Source organism: Notothenia rossii, assembly GCF_949606895.1.
Source record: "Notothenia rossii genome assembly, chromosome: 11".
Classification (NCBI taxonomy): domain Eukaryota; kingdom Metazoa; phylum Chordata; class Actinopteri; order Perciformes; family Nototheniidae; genus Notothenia; species Notothenia rossii.
This window is the reverse complement of record NC_136910.1, coordinates 39,545,096-39,558,754: the sequence shown is the minus strand read 5'-3', so window position 1 is coordinate 39,558,754 and position 13,659 is coordinate 39,545,096. Positions and strand designations below refer to the sequence as shown.

General features: G+C 39.7%; 1 protein-coding gene across 3 annotated transcripts in view; it reads left to right on the top strand.

The window, feature by feature from the left end:
* The window catches only part of adamts6 (ADAM metallopeptidase with thrombospondin type 1 motif, 6), a 57,814-nt gene that overhangs the window by 26,275 nt on the left and 17,880 nt on the right, over nucleotides 1-13,659 (top strand). For all 3 annotated transcript variants that reach the window (XM_079656944.1, XM_079656942.1, XM_079656943.1), the window contains 6 exons: nucleotides 1,233-1,296; nucleotides 4,541-4,643; nucleotides 5,807-5,940; nucleotides 8,198-8,321; nucleotides 8,929-9,009; nucleotides 11,556-11,719. In XM_079656944.1, coding sequence (XP_079513070.1) covers nucleotides 1,233-1,296; nucleotides 4,541-4,643; nucleotides 5,807-5,940; nucleotides 8,198-8,321; nucleotides 8,929-9,009; nucleotides 11,556-11,719 — 670 coding nt within the window. The remainder of the gene's footprint in view (nucleotides 1-1,232; nucleotides 1,297-4,540; nucleotides 4,644-5,806; nucleotides 5,941-8,197; nucleotides 8,322-8,928; nucleotides 9,010-11,555; nucleotides 11,720-13,659) is intronic.

Below are 13,659 nucleotides of genomic sequence, written 5' to 3'. Positions count from 1 at the left end.
AGAAAGGCAGATATAAAGGCATTAAATAAAAGGCTGGAGCCGATTTATAATGTGTTGGTTGGACATTTTAGTACAGCATGGAGTCTCCACTGAAGTGCACAGTTTTAAGCTTAAGCTAGGCTAAAATAGCTCTGCCCACCTGCCTGAAAACACATGATGTTAAACAGCTACAAGATGAAAAATGTTCAGTATTAAGTATGCTAAGTTTAAGTATGCTAACATTAGCCACCATAGGCCAGTGATCACACCAGCTTTAGTAGGGATGTGTTAAGCAGGAAAATTATGTTATTCCTTTTGTTAAAAGCTACTCAGTCTCGCCGTAACAAGACAGACATAAAGTCACCAGAGGAGGGTTCTTTCAAGGTTGTCCTGGGCACCACTATCTTCTAATCTAACTCATCACAGAGGTTGGTCCTTATGCTATTTAAGATGTACTGGTGAAGCATGTGCAGTCAGTTAAGCTCCCAGCTCACAAACTTCTGTTGTTTAAAAGCATCCCCTAGTCCTCACGTGACAAGTCATTGGAAATAGACGTTTATCCTTCTCCCATCGGTTCATTCTTTTGTTTTCCGAACTAGATGTTACGTCTAGGAAGACACGAGAAAGAGCCAGGGTGAACTAGAGGGAAGGGGGAAAAAGGAGGAAGGAGGGAAAAAGGGGGAAGAGGAGAAGGCACCGGCATAATGTGGAACACCTGTGTAAGGTGATCGCTGCCGCTCAGGCATCAGTGCAAAGAGGAGGGAGGCAGAGAAAACACAGCCAGAGCAGCGTCGGACACATTCATTACAGAGCCTGGCTCACTCTGCAAATGAAGTGGAAATTGTCTCAGAGGAAAGGGAGGCTAATGAAGGTGAGAAGAAGAGATGATAAGAGAGGAAAAACAGACGTTTGCAGATGTAGTAAATGTAGTGGATCGCTCTGAGGTTACAGACTTCAGTCTCTCTCCCAAAACTAAATGTCATGTCACACTTAAGAGCTCTCGGAGCAGCTTGGATTTCATGAATGAATCACTGGCGTACACGCTCAGCAAAGCAGCAAATGCAGACACACAAACACACTTTGTCTTCTGGCAGAGACTTTCTGAGGCCTGTTTCATGAACTGCATTCACCAAAATGTACTCACTACACCACCAAAGATGTTTTCTTTGTGGGTTATTTATGACGCTCAATGCGTTGAGCATGTCCTCTCACCTTTTAATTCCCAACTCACTGAATTCTCCTGTGTCTCTCAGCCCGTCTGGAGGAGGGAAGTACTGTCTCGGGGAGAGGAAACGTTACAGATCTTGTAACACTGACGTAAGTTTTCTTCCTTTCTTTGCCTCCCTGTTTTACTCTGTGTGCTTGGTATTTGGAGCAAAGTATACAAGTGACTTGGAAGCTAAACTGTCCTCTTGATGGATGCCCTGCTCTGGTTCGTTAAGGGACTGAGATAGTTGAGGCATTCTGACCCGGGATGGATTTGGCCTGTCACAGCATGACTGCTGAGCCTCCAGGTTTTTTCTCCTGTGGAACATGTTATCTTAGGAAAGGCTTTATAAGGAGCATGTTAGCTAGCAGCACTACACCGCCTTTAAACTTTCTGACATGCTTTCTTCCTGGAACACAGGACAGACGATGATAAAAACACACAGGCAGTTATTCAATATTCCCCCAGCAACTCTTGAGTTATCTGTCACTTAATAGTTCACATATTGTTTGTGACATTTCACTTGAGTCAACCATGATGACAGTTTCAGAGCATATTTTATGAAAAGCAATTCACCAAGTTTCTTCTTTTTTTTTGTGGTCTGGAGCAAAGCTTTAAACAAATATTTAACATGGCTGCAAGTGGAGATCTCTGTTCAACTATTTCTAGGTGGGCTTTTTTTCACAAGGTGAAAATTGAAATAGTTAGGGCCCTGGTGGACATTTAACCGCAAGCCTTAAAAATAACAGCTGAGAGCAAGCACTGAGTGTTTTCTTTGGAAAACAAACAACATCCCCAACCACCATTTCATCACACTGACCACACCTTGTCTAGGGAAATGTGTGTGAGCGTGAGCACCAGATGTAGATACATTGACGAATGCAGCACTCACACACTTACATGCATAAATTGATGTTTATACCACAACTGTTTTTACATTGATCAGCAGTCAGATATCATTTGTTAATGGGGCCTCTCTCACTTCCTGTTGCTACTACATATTTCCTGTGGGAGGTAACTTTATATTATAAGGCTGTTATACATTAGCATAATGCTTCATGCAGTAGCTATTTAAAAAAGGAATCATCTTTCTGATTAGATTAAAGCCAATTTGTCTTGGACACAGTCAGATATGTTGGTTATAGTTGTCATTTTATTACAGGGGCAACCCAACAATTTGGCCACCACGGACATCTGTGCCACATTTCTTGTTAAAACATCAAATGTTTCAAAATGTAACCGTCCCCAGAGTTATGTCTCACAGAAACAATTGTTTCTCAGCACAAACAAGAATACTAAAGTGATGTTATTAAAATGTTCTCGACTTGAAAAAGCTCCCACAGAGGGTTTGTAGCACACGTCATTACTAGTCAATTGACTTTGATCTGTTCAAAACAGTGGTGTTCCCCTTCACCTCTAGAGACTGGAGGAGATACAAAGTCGATCAATGAACCAAAACGTAATCGTCAACTATGTTGATAACTCATTGATCATTTAAACCATTTGTTAAGAAGAACGTTATCTTGTTCCAGCTTAAATTAATAAAACATGATAAATGAAGACTTGCTGCTGTCTTTTGGACTGATGGTTTAAGAAATAACTTTTGGCTCCACCGGATACTTGTAACTATTTTCTGGTATTTTCTGGACCAAATGATTAATCAAACATAATCATCTGGTTTATCCTTACTTGCAGCCCTACTGATGTGGTCTTTCCTCCTTCAAACACATGTTTGAACATGTAAATCTCATTCGGCCGTGTTGTCATTTCAACACACACTTGTAATAATATTCTTCTGTCTCATCTGATTCCATCTGCATGTTTGATGTGCGAGTTTAAAGCTGCCATATTGGCAAAACACTGGAGTGGTAATGAAAATGGCCTTCCTTGACGTGGAACACTTTCAGCATGTGAAATACAGCTTTGACCCAAGAGCTTTTATTTGTCCCGGGGGAGAGTGTTTTGGGGTTTCTAAGGACCTTTTCACACCAATAAAGTGTGTCTTTATACTTTTTCTTCTTTACCTTCTCTAACTGGAGCAACATCCACTCATAAAAACAAAACAAAAACCCTCCATATGCAAAACAAACTGTTCTCAATTAGAGATTCCAGGAAACTAGTCTGTTTTAGTGTCTGGAAATAAAATGTGACATCCTTTTGCAGACTTTGTCCAGTTGTTAATAATAATGCTGTCAATGCAAATAAAAACTTCCCAGAATAAATAAAAAGATTTTGCAGATAATTCACAAATGGTTACAACTGCAACTCAAAATCTTAAAACCACTGTGCTTGCAAGTTTTTACTCCTTCGCTACAAATCATACTTTTTTCTGAACTTTTTTGAATGCATGCAGCAGATTTCTAGATTTATGGGAGGTATTTTCCACTCGTTCCAGTTATCCATCGGTTTCCATTAATTTTCTTATGACATGAAAATCAATTGGCAGACTCTTTTAACTTGTTTGAGTTGTGCAATCCATCAAAGTGAAGATCAGTTCTGTTCTTATTTTCAAAGTTACATAATCTTTGCTTTGTCATCCTGGCACTTAAATAGCATATTGATTCAAATAGTCTGTGTTGCTTCACTCAGTTTGTAATACTTAAATTATATTGGAAAATAATGTTGATGTCAATAACAACTAAAGAAAACAACTTCCAAGCCCCAGAATGGAATTTATTTCACAAACATTAAAAACTATAAACAGCAAGTCTGTATCCAGCGCTACACCATTTGTCAAAGATGATCCATGATTGGTAAAGCATGGAATATTAAGAAAAGGTTAGAAAAACAAAAGACTATGTTCATCAATCCAACAAACATACTATCCATTTTATCCATCTCAACTCAGTCGTTCCTTAAGTCATCTCAAGCACATTTTATTAGTCTTTTATTAGATATTTACATTATATGGAAATGATTTAAATGGTAAGCAGTCAGTTAAAGGTGGGGTAGGTAATTTTGGAGAAACCAGCTCGAGTGCGCTAGAATCTTTGAAAATACACAGCCGGAACAAATCTGCCACCTCCTTACAGAGCCCCTCCTCCAACACACAAGAACGCGCACACAACCAATGAGGGCACGAGATAAGTTTGTGCACAGATGGAAGGCTGACAGGCAGGTAGGCCATCCAGTTATTTTAGCTGGGCCGGCTCAGATGATTGGTCGTGCTTCCACAGATGACATTTTTTTATGGATTTTTTGTCAAAGCACTTAAGATATTCATTGCTATCGGGATGGTATTTAACAAAAAGTGTATCTCGAGCCGGTTTCTCAAACTTACCTACCCCACCTTTACTGTAAGTATACTTGACACTTGTATGCATCACAATTTCTAAACATCCTTTTTATTTGCAGGCCTGCCTTGCAGGATCTCGTGATTTCCGAGAGAAGCAGTGTGCTGATTTTGACAACATGCCTTTCCGTGGGAAGTATTACAACTGGAAGCCTTACACTGGTGGTGAGTTCAGGGACGGGTTGTTCCAGCTGTTTATTAAAATCCATGCCACAATATATTATAACAAAAAAAATAGTCTATATAAAATAACCACTCGATAAAAATTTGTTCAGATTTTCTGCTAAATCTGAGCAAGCACATGCATCAATTTACACGGTGGAATTCTGTATGACATTGATATATGAAGACATTACGATTCCATTACAAGACACTAAATCATCATATTGCATTATAGCCCAGCCATAAACTAGGGAGATGCTGATCTGATGCAACCAGCTCCAGAGTATTTCACTTTTCCAATCTCTACTTTTTTGTGCTGAGCTGTGCAATTTTACTGTCATTCTTTTTTCTGTCACAAATGACAGTCTGCAGGCCGGTCTGTGTTGTGTACACAGTTAACACCAACAGTGGGAAGATTGTTTGAAAGGGTAGAGAATTCTTCAGATTGCTGCACACCGTGTTGTGTTCAAATAACTTGCTCGTCTCCAGGTTCTGCTGCTTCTCCAACCTTGGAAATTTAAAATGTCTGAAAGCCATCCTGACAGAAGAACTCATTCTTTGGTCTAAGCAAGAATGGGGTGCAAATGCTATTGTACTATCTCATCCACTGGCAGGCGTTTATTAGTACATGCTTTGTGTCATTCTCCCCCTAAGTTCTGTCCTTGATGTCTGTAAATCATGGAAAATATCCACTTCACAAAAAAAAACAAGAAAAAGTGTTGAAGCATGTAAACACGGCTTTAGTTTTCTTTCAGGGATGGGAGAGCTTAAGTTTGATCTCTTTTATCTCGGGGGTCTGTTTTGTCAAATCCATCACCTCCTGATTTAAAGGGCTCTGTGGGCTGCGAGCCGTCATGTTTAAACAGCAGATAACCTGCGTGTTGATGTCAGTATAATTGTTGTTGGCAGCCGGCGCTCTCTCTGTTGGAGTCGGTGTTACAGTGACGTCAGGTTTCCGTGGTTTTAGATCCGAGCACCGCTGACTTCCCTCCTCATGATTATTATTGTCAACAAGTCAAGAGGAGATCCCGGGGTTTGCTAGTCTCTATGTATTGTTTATCATTCATCTCTGAGTTTATCTATTGGCGTTCAGGTCATGTTGTCTGTGTGCAGGCTGAACTCTAGTTCACCATGAGCTCTGTCTGTGTGCACTCTGTGTAACCCAGGTGGTGTTAAGCCCTGTGCGCTGAACTGTCTAGCAGAGGGCTACAACTTCTACACAGAGCGCTCTCCTGCAGTCATAGACGGCACCCGATGTCAGGCTGACTCTCTGGACATCTGCATCAATGGAGAGTGTAAGGTAAGGCAGCAGAGCATGCTCAGACCTTATGTCGATTTGAAAGCCTAAATCCACTTGATTAAAGATTTGCAAATGAGTGTTTTCATATCTTTTATTGAGAAAAAATACAACATAGGTTAACCTGGGCTTTATTTTTTATATGCTTACAACTTATACTGTAACTAAAGCTGTCAAAATAAAAGTTATTCTAATAAAGCGTCGTTCTCCTTTAACCACCACACTAACAGCATTAGCAGGAAAGCTAATAAACTCAATCATGGTTTAAAATCAGTGATAGCAAACTTTTTAATATAAAACCTAACAACTTTCAAAACCTAAAGATTTTTGTGGCACATTCAACCGCATGCGACAGTCCTCTTCAGAACATAGAGGTTAGATGGAGGTAGTTGTTACCAATTGACATTAACTCCATAACCAGGTCACCTGATGAAAACTCAGAAAACTGAAGACTTTAAGATGTGGTTGAAAGCTCTGGAAATGGAAATGTATTGAAAGAAGAACCTTTAGTATTTTAGTATTCTTTTTTTATAGCTTTACAATTGTTCAACTTCAATTGTCTGTACATTTCTTTGATATTAGCTCACTAAGAATAGAATAAAATGACAGATGTTATAGTAATGCAAATTCAATATCAACAAAAGATCTGAAACCGTATTTAACTCTACATATGAACTATTTCCAGATACACATTTGTGATCAATCCTGTTTGATCAAAACAAAACAAGTGGCATGTTAATGCAGTAACTGGCACTGTCCCAAATTGAATTCAGTATTATTATTGATTTGCTTTGAAATGCATGTCAGATACATTCAAAACCTCATGCATCTCCTACTCATACATAATATAATTACAAACCACACAATGCCATTATCCTCAGTGGGGTTTTGTGATTTATTTTAAACTTTTAACCTCTGATATTTTGTCAAATGACAGCTAAAGTAAAATGTTAGCTGGGCAATTACTGACCAAGTAAGAGTTCCCTCTGCCTCAATGCTAGTTTATATCTTTGAGAGCACAGTTGACTAGATTACTGATAAACAAGACTGCCAAAGCAACATTCTCCAGTGAGGAACAATAAAGCTTTTGAGTTGCTGATGTGGCTTATTGTGATCAAATGTCTGGCATTGTTCTTTCTGACTCTTATCAGGGCTCTGCAGCCTCGACCAGAATTGTTTTTTTAGATAAATAAAACACAAAAATCATTGTTGTGATTGAATAATGATTTCATATATATTTGAAAAAGCTGATTTAATAACATTTTATTATTGGTAGGACTTGGCAGTTACTGCTGTCTTTGTTTTCATGAGCATAAATCATTTTGTGCAGTTTTGTGTGGAGATGAGGGTTTTTGTGTGTTTTGTGAGATGCAGCTGAAATAACTTCTTGGTTCCTCGCTTTAAGTATTGGCTTTGACTTCCACGTGACCGTACAATTTGATTTCTGTTTGGCATGAACATGCAGTGTCTGTGCCAACAACATTACTCTGATTTGAATATAAAAACACAACATGGTGTGTGTTTTAATGGGTAAAGAATTTCTAAGAGGTGGAATATTCTCCATCAAAGGAGCATTGCAGGTTTATTTCCAGACTGAACCCTGCATTTGGTTTTATTTCAGAGGCTTGCACCCTCTGCTTTGATATATCTCTAGAACACTGTCTGCTTGGAAAGCTTTCAGAAACACTCAAAGCTGTGATGCTGTTTACAGGCGCTGGACAGACAGACAAAGAAAGACATTATAACAGAGCCGACAGATAGTCATAAAGAGTTGAAAGAACAGAGAGATCTGAAGAAGCAGTGGACATGTAATCCTCCCAGGTGTATTGTCATACATTAACAAACATTTTAAAGACTGGAACTGTGTCCGAATCACTCCCTATGTACTTATAACTGCCATTTTATGGACGTTTTTGCTCTTCATAGTCAAGTGCTGCAACCAGCTTGTTATAAATGAACCTCTTGATCCTTTGTCTGTATCTTGTTTTAGCCCGTAAAATGTCAAGAAATGGGAGAAAAGACCATCGCATTTTCTCAGAGCTATGCTAATATACATATTTAGTTTGACCAAAAGTCCAAAACCCCAAGCTATTCAATGTTCCATTATGATAGAGAAGACCTGTGAAATGTATTGCTTTAAAGACCATGAAGTCTGTGCTCTGAAATCTAACTTAGGGGATTCATGATAAAAAGGTTCTAGGTCCCATTTTTCAGTCTTCAATTAAAACACTGCATTCTCTGACTTTATTTTTCTTCAAAGCACGTGGGCTGTGACAACATCCTGAGCTCTGATGCTAAAGAGGATCGATGCCGTGTGTGTGGAGGGGATGGCAGCACCTGCGAGGCAACAGAGGGACTCTTCAACGAGTCCCTACCCAGAGGAGGTAATTTATCTGACTCCAGGCATTTTGATGATCAGGTTTCTGTTAGATCTCCCTTTTTAATTTGAACTGGAGCTGTCAGGCTTGTTTGATTCACTCAGTGTGAAAAGAGGTCCAGACATTTTGTTTTGATGACCACATGTGACAAACAAAATAACTCATCGTCCTTTTGGGTAAGCAGCTTTTGTGCATAACATCCCTTAAGCAAGGAAGATAATCTTTCAAGGAAATGTGCCTTTTTTGTGGTCTTTGTCACCCACAGAGAAAAGCATATGCTTTTGGCTTTTTAGAGTCATGGTGACAGATTGTTTTTCCCATTAATTACATCATGGAATGAAGAAATCAGGAGGACAGATAGGGACTTGCTGTTGGCTGTAGCCTGAGGATGTCTATAGACAGCAGGAGAGAGAGAAAACATATTTCTCCTTCTATGGTATGGCTAGTAAACCATCTAAAAATACTGTGTGTCCGTGTTTGACTGTTTAAAAAAAAGGAGGGGATTGTTTTGTCCTCCTGATTTGTCCTTTTTGGGTGGTTTGGATTTATTCTATATGTACTCCCTTTGAGTGGGAGAAACACAACCTCAACTCTCTGTGTCCTTTTCTTCCAGGCTACATGGAGGTGGTTCAGATCCCAAAAGGATCGGTTCACATCGAAATCAAAGAAGTTGCCATGTCGAAGAATTACATTGGTAAGTGAAGGCCTCCATATGATCAAGTCACATTTATAACCAGATTAATATTCAATTGTATAAGCTCTATGTATGTCGGTTTGCCCACCCCTTTAGTCCAGGCTTACATATCTCAGCAACTACTGGATGGATTGGCAATACATTTGTTCCAAACATTCATTTTACCCAGAGGATTAACCCTACTGACTTTGGTGATCCACTAATTGTTCCTGTTGTGCCAGGTTGTCATTCTAATTGTTTTTTTTGTGAAATAACACAAAATCCATTAGATAGATTGCCTGGTACATACTTTATATTCATGGTGCCCAGAGGATGAATCCTAATGTCCTAATGACTTTATCAGCGACATGTCCTGTAGCACCATTAGCTGGGAAAACAGTAAGCCATCCAGGTAAATATCTCATCATCTACTAAATAGATTGACATGCAATTTTGTACAGACATACTGTGCATGGTCTTAAAAGGATCAAACAAACTGACTTTGACAATACCCTGACATTTCCTTTAGCGCCAACAAAAGGGCAACATTTGTCTTTTTATGTGTATGACTGTAAAGTGTTTGATGGATTGCCATGACATGTGGTACATCTGCCCAGAGGATGAACCCTAATTACTTTGATGCTATGTCCTTTAGTGCCATGAGCTAGGAACAAATATCCACTATCCAGTGAAATATCTCAACATCTACTTAGTGGACTGGCCCACAGCTTTGTGCAGTCTCTGAAGCAGACTGACTTTGATGACCCCTGACTTTTCTTCTAACCTGAACTTAACTCCCATATTTGTAGTTTTAAGTTAAATGTCTTTACAACTTTGAGATGGATTGCCATGAAATTTGGTTCAGACATTCATGTTCCCCTCAGGGTGATTATCCACTTCAGTTTATGACCAAATACCTGCAAAACTACCGACAGCTGTACTCTAACCTGTTGGTGAACATGGTAAACATGACATGCTTTTAGCTCAAAGCTCCATTCTGTTTAAGTGGAGTCTAACACAGGCACTAGTGTTGCTCCCCAGTCTTGTTTCACTTCACTATCAATCCACAAGTCTCAGTAGAAGTTCAGTACAGTGTGATGAATTGGCAATTTTGACATCAAGCTGTTTCATATTATCTGTTCAGCTCTGTGTCAACCACATCTCCAGGGATTTCCTCGCGTTTTTGTCAAGAGCAAATTAGAGAGATGCCATCGTTAAATCTCCTGTTGCCTAATGTAAAGCCATAAAACAGAGTCTATAAAAACTCTCTGAATCCTAACACATGTGATGGCTCTCCTGGCACCAGGCTTATCCGCTCTGTTCCAGACTAAACAAAAACTATTTGCAACACTGGCAGGGACGGACGCAAAACAATCAAACAACCGGATTCAATTAAGCCTGCTCTGTGTCTTTTCATTAACGAGAAAAAGACATGTGACAGCGTGTTGAATTTATAGCGGATGGTGTTGATGGAGGGCTTAAGTTACACTTTGAACCGCAGAGCTGCATCAGATTTATAGGGCCGTGGTGACAGCTGCCTGGTCCACAAGGATTATAGAGGATATGATGTCTATATATCAAAGTTTAAAGAGTGCAATTTTGGCTATTGTGTTGGACTACATTTTCCATTCCAAGCAATCTGTAAATTTCTTATGAATTTCATGTGGGACCCGAGAGATAAAGATAATATTGTTCTTCTGCAGCATTGTCTGAGTCCTTGCTATTTAGGTGAGAGTAGTTTCCTTTTTTTTTGTTAAATAAAAGCAGAAACTAAGTGAGGCAATATAAATATAGAGACTGGGATGCCTGTGGAGACTTGTGTAAACTGCACTGTTCAAAATAACAAAATGCTCACAATAAGTGCCAGATGTGTAGAAAATGGATTCATCTCTAAGAGCATTGTGATATTTTAAAGAGGAGTTAACAATTGTTCGAGGGGGGGAAAAGAGGGGAATCTGCAGAGCACGAGCCAGAGAGACAGAAAAGCGAATAGTTGGATCATTTCTCCTGAATTTGGCCCCATTTCAACGCACAGAAAGTGGATATTTCAGATCTGTTGTGCTTGGAGACCAGCTTTTGTTTTGACAACCAGACAAAGTGGTATTCATAAGATTCGTCCTGGCTTTCACCTGAAGTGTGTTTTCTTTCTCTTTCTAAATTAGACGTATGTACATGTCGGTGCACGTGAAAAGTCTGCAAACACAGTGTGTGTGTGTGTGTGTGTGTGTGTGTGTGTGTGTGTGTGTGTGTGTGTGTGTGTGTGTGTGTGTGTGTGTGTGTGTGTGTGTGTGTGTGTGTGTGTGTGTGTGTGTGTGTGTGTGTGTGTGTGTGTGTGTGTGTGTGTGTGTGTGTGTGTGTGTGTGTGTGTGTGTGTGTGTGTGTGTGTGTGTGTGTGTGTTCGCTCAGAAAGTTGTCAGTGACATCAGGGAGGCTGAAAAGGATGATGATGAACGACAGCAATGACATCACGGCGAATGATTGTCTCCACCTGTTGTCTCCGCTACTGTTCCTGTCTGCTTTTGATTTCATCTTTCTGAAAATATGACTTGTTTTCTGTGATTACTCAGCTCTGAAATCTGAAGTGGATGATTACTACATCAACGGAGCGTGGACCATCGACTGGCCCAGGAAGTTTGACATCGCAGGGACGGCCTTCCACTACAAGAGACCGACCGATGAACCGGAGTCTCTAGAGGCGCTGGGTGCTACCACTGAAATCCTGTTTGTCATGGTAATAAATTAGATTTTATTGAAAAGAATGGACTTTGAAAAAAACATTGAATGCGTGGAATCACATTTAAATGCAATAGTGTTACAAAGATGGTATTGTAAATGTTATCCCCTACTGTGATCCCGTTTTCTTTCCAATATTCCTATACATAGAAACAAAGGACTCAAACTGGAGCGGATTCCTTTGGGTCGTTTTTTTGTTCACACATCCAGCTGTTACAGATTAACATTATCATTCTTTTTGAATAATTACACATTTTCCACTCTGTTTTAGTCTCTATCTCCTGAGAGAAATACTCCACTATGTTCACCACATATTCTCAAACTGTGCCTCTCTACTATATGCTGCTGATCAAGTAGTGTAGAGTGGTTTTTAGAGCCTTGTTCTCTAAAGTATTATGCTATGCAAGCAGTGAGAGTGAATCGATAAAGTCAAGTTCTGTTCCTTACAGAACCATGGGCTGAAACTCACAACAAAACTCCAATATGTAGCATATTTAGGTTTTAACTACCAGTAGGGATCACTAAGAGAGACACCTTCAAACATTTTTTCTGAAGGTGATAATGTAAATTAAAACCCTTGAATGATGATCTAGGTTGAATCATTTCATATTTTGTCAGTTTATCACTGTATGCAGAACATCAGAAAAACCTATGGGAACTTGGAGTAATGAAGTAACTCAACTTTCAACTTTTTCTGTGCATTTTATTGTGTATGTATGCTGCTGTTCTGAGTACATTTAGTCCAGCAGATATGTGAAAGAATTGTGCTTTTGATGATAAAAGCATGAAATTTGGCACACTGTTAGAGCATGACCTAAGGAAGATTTTTGGCTATAGGGCCATCGCAAATTTGTCCAATGGCGCCAATGGCGGCCATTTTGAAAATGGCTGCCATTGGTTATTATTTTACCAGTAGTTTAGGATCTAGACCACCTAGGATCTTGATTCTGGTGGCTAATCCTACATTTTCAAGGATGGGGAATGCATTGGTACTATTTACAACATGCTAGAATGTAGCTAACTATATGTATCTGGTATTCAGGGAACAAAATACACAGTAAACCATTAACATATTTATTATGGTGAAGTCATACATGTTACATAATATATATGAAATATTACAGGTTTTCAACTAAATTCAGACTTGGTTCTGAAAACAGAGTCCACTACAGTGGCAAAGGGCAGTGTACTGAATTGCTACCTTGACACATTCAGGAGGAGTTCACGACAGGCCTGGGTCGATTGAGCTGCTGTGATTGCCAGTAGGCTACTACCATATCCGTGTCAACTGTGCGTATTGACACCTTGCTATACCCTTCCTTCACAGCATCTCCTAGGTGCAGTAGGATGCGGGTATCAGCCTCCTCATGTGTGCATGTTGCAAGTACTGATTATTTGTTTGTCAGTGTTGAGGGCTGTCACACTGGTTGCCAGGAAGAAGAACAGTTCAGCCTTCTTGTCTTCAATGCGCAGAAACTCTGGCCAGTTTCCAGGAATGACACTGGATGGCTCAACGCGTCTATGACCTCCCTTCCCTCTCTTGCTGCGTGTTTCAGCCTTCAGACTTTCGGGGAAATATTCATCCCACATGACATAAATTCTGCTGACATGCTCCAGCTGAGACAGGATGTATGGTGAGAACGCTTTATACGCATAATAAAAAAACGTCTTAGCAGCACCAGGTCGTAGCATGTTCACAAGAGTAGCCCCATCAAGGATGAGGCATTAACTGTGAGGTGGGATGCAATCTCTTGTAAAGAAATCAGGTCCTCCAAACAGCCCACCAAGTCTGACTTGGTACCAGTTCTGAGTTTGCCCATTTGTGACAATGATGATGGACATGCCTGGTTTTCAAGTTTATTATATTTTACGTAATTAATCCCAAAAAACTCATCCAGACTTCCATCACGTATCTCAGATACAATGTACAGCCTAGAG